Source organism: Nestor notabilis, unplaced genomic scaffold (assembly GCF_000696875.1).
Source record: "Nestor notabilis isolate BGI_N333 unplaced genomic scaffold, ASM69687v1 scaffold20457, whole genome shotgun sequence".
Taxonomy (NCBI): domain Eukaryota; kingdom Metazoa; phylum Chordata; class Aves; order Psittaciformes; family Psittacidae; genus Nestor; species Nestor notabilis.
This window is the reverse complement of record NW_009938071.1, coordinates 2,241-11,025: the sequence shown is the minus strand read 5'-3', so window position 1 is coordinate 11,025 and position 8,785 is coordinate 2,241. Positions and strand designations below refer to the sequence as shown.

Sequence of the window (8,785 nt, the reverse complement as noted above, 5' to 3'; positions counted from 1 at the left end):
GATCTGATCCTGCCACTGGGGACCTAAGATCTGATCAATAATTCCCCACTTCCGGCTCTTTTCTATTCAGCATCTTCAGAGCCAAAACGAGTCACACAGCGTTTACTGCTGGCTCGTGACCAGCTCTCTGACCCCAAGCTCTTCTCAGAGCCTGAATGAGGCACATCATTCCTCCAGCCACACTGGGAATGTCCTCACCTCAGCAGGACTGGTCGTCCAGGGCACCCCACAGCAGGATCGAGTGCACCAGCTTCTTTTCTGCTTTTGCTCTCTCAAAAGCTTGTGTGAAGGGAAGATAGGAGACCTGGAGGCAACAAACAGCTTGAGAAACAAGACACACAACAGCCCATCTCAAATACAAGCAGACCTGAAGGAACCAGACCTGTCACATCCCTCAGGTGAAGTACACAGAGTTGAACCTGCAGCACATCCTGCAGATTAAAGCAAACGACAACTGTGGTGGTGTCCCCAAGGACAACTTCATCTTCTGGTGAGATTACAAGCAAGCCCTTCACAGCATGTGGGCTGTTACCAGGACCTGCAGAGCCCCATCCTCATACATTACAGAGAGCATCTGCACAACTGTGAGCTGGCTGGCTGCAAACTCCCCTCAGCAGCCTGGGAAATGTGGCTGTGAGATATTCATTACAAAACCTTACTGAAAAGGCCTAAAAACTGTCTGTGAGGGAGCCTGCACAGAGATTATTCCAATCACTCAAATGAAGGGAACTTTATTAACATCTTGGCAGCTCAAAGGGACATTTGTAAGCTCAGACACAAGGAGGCAGCCATTGAAACGTGTCCCTTCAGCCAAGGAAGCAGTGACAGGCAGTAGCCATCTGCTCCACAGGCTACCGGCATGTTAAATAGTTTGGGTCACCCAATGCTATCAATTTGTGTCTCGCTGTGGGATGCAGAGGCACAGGCAGATTGTGTGTTTTCTGCTGATAAGGAAAGCTGGGTCCAAAGGTAGCTGAACATGGCAGAAGAAATGCCAGAGGAAAAGCATTTGTAAGCTGCCTCTCTCAGAAATCACGTTGGCAGCTACTGATAACAGGAAGGAAGGATGAGCCCACATTTACAAGCCCGGGACACACAACATCAGGCTTTGTTCCTGCCTGTGCTGTTGTGCAACCACAAACAGCCTTTCAGAGATGCTGTACTCCCTCATCTGGAAACTGGAAGTCCATCCAGTCACACACACAGTGGCTGGGAGGAGACCCTCACACCATGCTGAATGCTGATCAGGTTGTGGCCTCTGGTTTCTGCTGGTCCTTGAGGTGACTGGACAACCCAGTGAAAACGATGTGCCCCAAATAAACATGCCATGGAAGAGCCCCGTCCCCCTTCCTCACCTTCTTAAATGGATACATGGCCACTTCCAGTTTCCGGGCTGCCTCTTCCCAGGGTATTTCCTGCTGCCAGGTTATCTCTTCGAACACAAACTGGATGGGCTCTCCTGAGGGATCCCTGCTGTCAATCACATTGCCATTCTCATCATGGATCACAGAAGGGATCGAAGGCCCAGTCGATTCAAGCTCCATCTGCAGGAGAACAAACACATTGAGCTGGACATTGCAGACATCCCACTCCTGTTTTTCTGTAGTCCAGGACAGGATGAAGAGGCAAGACAGGACTGTGCAGTTTCCAATGAAGATACAGCTCTATCTATTGTCTCCTGGAGCTGCGCTTCACCAGTTGCAAATGTGTATTAGTGGGGAATAGCAGGAAAGCAACTTCATTTCCTTCAGTTACTGTGCTCTCTAGATGGGAACTGCATGAGACTTGTTCACTCCGTGTTCCCACCTCCCCAGGTGGAGATTTCTGATGGTGGGACACTAGATCCTTCAATCACTGAGCTCCACAGAGCTAGTTTGAAGCTCTTGCTCCTATCCCCAGCACAGCCCTTACCCAACCCGTGGCTAACCACGAGAGGGGGCAATACAAAAGCTGTTCAGGAGCTTCCCCCAGTCCACTGTCTGGGACAACTGAAATGATTTTGTAAGTCTGTTTTCTCAGCTCTTGGCAATTAAAAAGAAACATGGATCTAGTTTAAGACCAAATGGGACTGTTAAATTCAGGCATTCAAAATCCTGACTCATGTTTCCTGTCCCAAGAGCTGGGATTACCACAAAGTAGAGGAATAACCTCATGCAGTTTCTAAATTCAGACACACTGTTGTTCATGCACCCCTCTGGGCTCAGGGCCTGGGTTCAGCTCCTCATCTCAGACAACTCTGGAAAGCTGGAAAGAGCCACACATCTCCAGGTGTGTAGGATTCAACCCACACAAAGGGCAAACTAAAATACCACAACTGGTAACGGGGAGCCACAGAGCTGCAGAGGACACACACAGACCAACAGAGATTATAGAGTTAGATTGAAACGTTCACGAGAAACCTCTGAAGACCAGGGACAGCTGAGGTTATACAGCTCAGGGCCATGGCAGCATAAATCCCTGCTGAGCTGCTGCATGCATATGGAGGACTGAGAGTGTCTACAGACCTGAGGCAGGTATCCAATGTCCACCTCCATGTTGCTACTTTCACTTGCTCCATACAGCCACTCCATATCAACGTTCAGGGACCTGCAAGGTGAAGCCAGGATGTTCAGAGTCACTCAAGGTTAAGGCTGTGTATGGGAAATGCCAAACAAATGACAGCATCCAATGCTCCTCTTGCAGGGTCAGCATTAAGGCCCAGAGCCCCCAGCTCCTTGGAGATCACTGTGTTCCCTGCATATGACCAGCAACTCTAGAGCCCAGGATCAGGGTCCAGGCACCCACTGGGCTCTGGGCAAATACACTCACACCTTTAAGTACTACCAAAGTACAAGAGAGAGGTGACTTTGCTGCCCCTTCCTTCCTAGCACTCGACTTGCACATTCTTTTTCTGAACTTCTAAAAGTGGTTGGGTTTTTTTTGGAAGCAAAAGGCTTTTGTGAGTTGTTGCTGGCAGAGATGTACATGTCTGCTTGCTGTAAGAAATGTGCTGACAGAGCCACAGGGGTTGAGTCGCCAGGGTAATGTTATAATAGAATTTTCACTCCGGCTGTCATGGGCAAAGAGATTTGAAGCTTCTTTCCCCTGAAACACTTCCAGCTGCTTGCCAGAGAGCAGGAACGAGCTAGTGCGAAACTCTGCACACAAAACCTCAACCTGTGAAACACCAAGCAAAAAATACGCTGAAGTAAGAGCATCAGGTTTGCTCAACTTCAGTGCTTTAAGCCAGGCACTGGGATTGCCAGGGGCTGCTCCCCACACCCTGCTCATCCCTCCCCATTCTCCAAGTACCAAGGGACAGTTTCTGGTGATTGAATCTGAAATGGGTCAGGGATCCTCAGCGACTGGTAGAGATGCATTTGCCAGTTTTACGAGCAACAGCAGAGCTCAATTCACTCAGCTTTTCCAGGAACTTGGCTGAAAAGCATGAGCTCATCCATCACAGACACCCAAGGAGCCTTCTTCAGCCTGCAGCAGGTATGTGACAATTGCAGGAGTCCCTGCCCCAGCTGGGGACTGCTAGTCAAGGGGAGCAGTGCTCACAGCAGTGCTGCTAATAAAGAGGATGCTGCCTGTCTCTAGGGCAGTGGAGGCACGATGGAGGACATCAAGACACATAGGGATGAGGACAGGACATGATGAGCGTGATGACTGCTGGCAGTGAAGGATGACTGGGGAAAGCAGATAAACAAACTGTAGAACTAGGCTGCCCAAAGCTCAGCCTGACCTGCACAGGCCAGGATACCCACATACCACAAGGGACAGGGCTGCTGCTTGCACTCATACCTTCACATAAAGAGAGCCCACCAGCCTTCCCCCATGCACAGCCCCAAGCCCTGCAGAGGACAGGATCCCAGAGCCCCTGTGTTCCACTGGGCCTCATTTATATAACCCTCAAGTCTGTTCAGCACCCAGAAAGAGAAAGAAACAGCCATACCTGTTGTTAGGGACAAATAGCTTAAATTCTCGGACATGGGAAGAATCCTTGGAGAGGATGATGTAACCTGTGAACTGGCCTGGGGAAAACCAGAAGGGGAAGTGTGGTGGCTCGTTCAGCTGGAACTCAGCGTGGATCCTGAAATGAGAAAGGAGCCATCAACTGCAGTGCCGGGAGGAGAGAAGATGACAGCAGGGAAAAGTTATCTCCAGGCACCAGAAATTATGAAGCTAAATTGGGGCAGAGAGGTTCAGTTCAAAAAGCTTTTCATGTCACACAGTGATAAGAGTAAAAGACTGGAGCAGATCCCCTGGGTTACGATCATCTCCAGTATTGATGCTTTTTGGAATTGGGCAATAAGTGTTCATCCAGGAAGGATGAATTATTTTATCATTCCTTGAAACACAGAACAGCCTAAGACCCCTTCAGCCTCCCTTCCAGCTTGATGAGGCAAGTAAAAGCTGTGTGTAACACTCCCAGTAACACAAGAGAACAATTTCCCAGACTCTCACCCTTGGAAAGGCACTCCCCTGCCCTGATTAACCACAGCCTAACACATTTCATGCTAATCAGACTGTTCTTTCAGCCAGGGATAGCTCTAAACCAAGGACAATGTCCTGCATCTGGGCAACAGTCCCTGCCCCACCAGGGGCTCTGGAAGCATGGGCAGCAGCAAAGCAACACACATGGGCAAGAGCTGGCTGTGAACCACCCTCTTCCTTGAGCTGCTTTGCTTCCCTCCCAGCCAGGACACATCTGGCCTTGCTTGGGAACACAACATGCAGTGACACACACACTCTCTGCCACAGGCTCACAGCAGCCTTCTCTGTTCCCTTGAGATACAGAACAGACTCAGAAGCTTTCCTCTAATCCCTGGGCCCACGGCCTCACCTGAACGCGATGGTGTAGTAGAAGGTGCTGCTGGCTTGGATACAGGCCACAGCTCCCTGCGGAGCAAAGCGGGTTTTCACAAAGGGGCGCGGGTGGAACATGCTCAGAAGCCTGTGGATGATGATCTAGAGAGAGAAATGTAAGAGAGCAAAAATGAGAACAGTTCCTTCACCGCAGGTCAGCCGCAGCTCCAGAGAAGCTCCCCACCAGATCAGGAAGGCAAGGGAACTGCTATGATAGAAAAACTAGCTCAGAGACCTACCTCATCACAAAACAAGGAGCTAAAGTGAGTGACTGGGTTTAAAATGAAATCCATTTCCATGCTTTTTATGCTCTTCCCATCATTTGCAAGTTTCCATCATCCCAGTCTGAGTTAGTCAAGTCAGCCTCATCTGGCCCTGAGAGACACCCAGAGCTTTTGCCTGCTCTCAGTTTTACCTCCAATTTAGGAGACAGTGCTCCTGGCTATAAGCTGCAGCCTTTTTCCTCCCTTAAGAAGTCCAGGGAGACAGAATGCAATAGCCTTGTCCCTCTAGGGATTCTTGAGATTCATCTGGGCTACAAGGCAGAACATTTATACGAACTACCTCTCAAGTATATAGAAATTGAGTTTCATATCTCACCTCTTTGCCCTTGGGAGGCGGAGGGTAAAATCTGTTGTTGGAAAGATACCCAGTGAAGATGTTCAATTCGCTAGGAATTATCCACCATGGATCCCCAAGATCCAGTTTATTCTTTGGAGGAAGAAAGGCTTTAAACTGCTTGGCAAGCAGCACGCTCATAGGGGCTGCTGGGGCAGTCCAGTTCCTCAGCCCAGACAGAGCAACATGAGAAATCTGTGAACAAAAGATACTGTCAGAGCCTCGACCAGCCCCTTCAATCCTGCAGTCGTGCTCATGGATGTACAGAGGCTTTGGAGAAGGGGAAAAAGAATTATAATGGTTTAAATTCTTTCTACCACTCCAACTACCACCAAATAGTTCTGTCAACTTTTAATCATGTGAGTAATAGGAAGCGGGAGCTTTTGGACTTAGCTCCAGGAGATCCATCTCTAATGTCTGCTTCAAGCTTCCCAAGAAGGCTGTATTAACTGGGGCACAGTGATACTGAGTGTGCTGAGAACAATGAACTGCTGCAGAAAGCAGCGAGTTTGTTCATCAAAGCAAATCCCATGGCCTTGAGCAAGACTACCTCCCCACCCTACCACGCCAGCACTTATTGCTGGTGATGTTACCAGCCCTTTGCATGTGTTTATACCAGAATTTGTGGCCATACACATCCTGCGTGACACTTACTCCCAAGAAACCGTCTTTGCTCTTCGTCATTGTTTCCATGACCAAAGGCTGGAATTTAGCCACAATGGACAATGTCTCCCCGCTTGTATCGGAGGTCTCCTCCTCTTCAAATTCTGAGATGGGAGCAACCCCTAGGCAAAGGAGCAGAAATTTAGGCAGCTGTTTCCTTTTCCTCTGCTTTTAAGCAATTGTGAAGTGATTACACGTTCATCCTGGCAAATCCAGCAATACTGGGAGTCTCCCAGCTCTCCATCCAGCAGCAGAACTCAGGCACACCCCAGAAACCAGCTAAAGGGGAGCTCTCCTTTCAGCAGACAACTCTCTAAACCCCACAGCTTGGCTGAACAGTCTCATTTCACCTTGGAGGGATGAGAACACATGCTTTACCCAATGAATTACAGCACAAGCAAACAGCTGTATTGGGACTGCACTGTAGGTTATCATCACCACACTGTTTCTTGTGTGGCACCACCAAGATACAGGCTGACAGTGTCTCCAAACAGGATCTCTCACAACTGCTACCTGAAAGAGATGCCTCAGTCAGTGTATGAATGAAATGCTGCCACTTACTAACAGTTTTGGCCTTGCCCGGGCTGTATCTGCATGTATCTGTTGCATTCACCCAGCCCAAATCCCCTTTAAGCTCTAGACAAAGTAACTTCTGTGCTTTGCTAGCCCAGCAATGGGATCTTGTGTCTTACAAACCCTCTACTTTGTGGAAGTGATGTGTGTCTAGTGCTTAAGCCTTTTCAGACTCTTGTAAAGCTCAGCAGCCTCACTTCATGTAAATAAGACTCAAAACAGCACCCTGAAAAAATAAAGACATGAATAAAACCGGTTCAGTGCATTATCCCTGGCTTTTGCTTGGACTGTGCAGAGGGAGCTCTGCGGAGCAGATAGACACCTACCTGTCAGCTTCTCAGCTATCGGCTTGAACTCTTCTGGACTGAGGTACAGGTCATTGTTTGTGTCCAGAGAAGAAAAGAGAAACAGCCCCTCACTTCCCAAAGACTTCAGTGCCAGCTCCTAGTTCAGGAAGAAGAGGCAAGTGAGATTTCATTCCAGCCTCTTGCAGAAATTCACTCGTGCCCCTCTCAGCTTCAGAGTTAATTTAAATTCTTTCCAGCACACAAACACAGGCATTAAATCAAAAGATTAACACCCCTTGGCAGAATTTTGTGCTATTTACAATAGGGATTGGTGTCCAGGAACTGCTGGCATGAGCATATTAAAACTACATCTGGCTGAGTAATTCCAACTGAATCATTTGCTCAGAGTCAGCCTCAAAGTCTTTTGTCAGAAAGAAATGCCAACTTTTTCCAGATAGTGCTAAACCTGCAGCTATTGAGAGCACCTGGAGATGGTGATTCCGTGACAAACTGATGTGCAGTGAAACAAAGGCAAAGCCGTGACTACCCACATCACAAAAACACAAAGGACATGAACTGAGCCCTTGTAACTGCAGAAAGCAACTTATACCCGTGCTGAGCTTCATGCCATACATCCACATATCCACTGTCACATGCAATTCCCTGCTCAAGTCAGGCTCCCCTCCAAAACTCCAGCTTCAGGGCTGGCTGGAGCATTTTGTCCCCTGCCTGCTTGGTCAGCCATGCACTGGGGAGCCACAAACCCATGGGCTTCTCCAGAACCTTCTGCAAGATCCCAGCCATGCTGTGCCTCGGTTTCTCCCTCTGCAAAGTCCACAGGGGAGAACACCACTGGAACACAATGGAGCAGCCTCAGAAAGGCTCTAGATGCTTCTGGTCATTTCTGCTCTGCAGCGCTCAGCACGGAAGGGAAAGGGACAACTTGCAGGCAGAATATGAGAGCTCCATGTTGGTGTGAGAGGAAGAGACAGAGCAAGCCAGACAAGCCACATCACTGCCAGCCAGCCTGCAGCACATCCCCTGTGACCCATCATTTGGGACAGCTTCCCCTGCCACCCCTGTAAAAGCCTAAAGCGGCAGGATAAATACTCTGTATTCTGCTGTTTAACGGTGTTTATTCTCTATTGCCTGCAGCACCACCACCATCCCCAGAGCTCCTGAACTAGTTTATTCTCCATCTGTTGCCTGCCAGCCTGAAGCAGCACTAATGCTGCCTGGAAGGCTTTGCTCCTGTCAACTGAAGCAACAAAAGCACTTAAGAGCCTTCCAGGGCAGTTTCAGGACTGAGACAAACAGAAATAAAGACCCTGGAATATAAACCAGAGATCTGGAAGCAGACATGGCTGTGGAAGGACAAGGAGGGGAGTGTGCACAGTTGAAATAAAGGAATGAAGGATTATCTACATACAGCAACAATCCTCTCTTGCCTGTCCATGCTTCTGGGGCCAAAAACATGCCTTTGTTCCCCAAATGAACAGAGGTGCCCATGCTTGGCCCTGTAAATTGATAACAACATTTTCCTGAGCAACTTCCCTAACAGCCAGGTGCCAGGGTCATGTCATGGAGCCTTGGAGCAGGCCTCAGTATCCCTGTAAGCTCTAGAGTGCTTGTGCACAGCATGGAATGCATTAACCTCACATGGGCCCATGTGATTGCTCGCTGGGAGTGGGCTCCTGGAGCAGGGAAGCATGCTCGGAGTGTGATGGCTTCTCCTCTGCAGGGGAGCCTGTCCTGGATGTGTACTGAGCTCTGAAAAGACGCTCCATTTCCTA

At 49.0% G+C, this 8,785-nt stretch overlaps 1 protein-coding gene across 1 annotated transcript in view; it reads right to left on the bottom strand.

Moving 5' to 3' along the window:
- Positions 1-7,149, bottom strand: part of SEPN1 (selenoprotein N, 1) — a gene marked incomplete at its 5' end in the record, with an annotated part of 9,684 nt that extends 2,535 nt beyond the window's left edge. Inside the window, 8 exon segments of the mRNA XM_010019147.1 lie at positions 199-304; positions 1,356-1,544; positions 2,505-2,586; positions 3,938-4,075; positions 4,829-4,953; positions 5,452-5,664; positions 6,124-6,254; positions 7,032-7,149. Of these exon segments, the coding sequence (XP_010017449.1) occupies positions 199-304; positions 1,356-1,544; positions 2,505-2,586; positions 3,938-4,075; positions 4,829-4,953; positions 5,452-5,664; positions 6,124-6,254; positions 7,032-7,149 (1,102 nt within the window).
- Between the last annotated feature and the right edge of the window lie 1,636 nt (positions 7,150-8,785).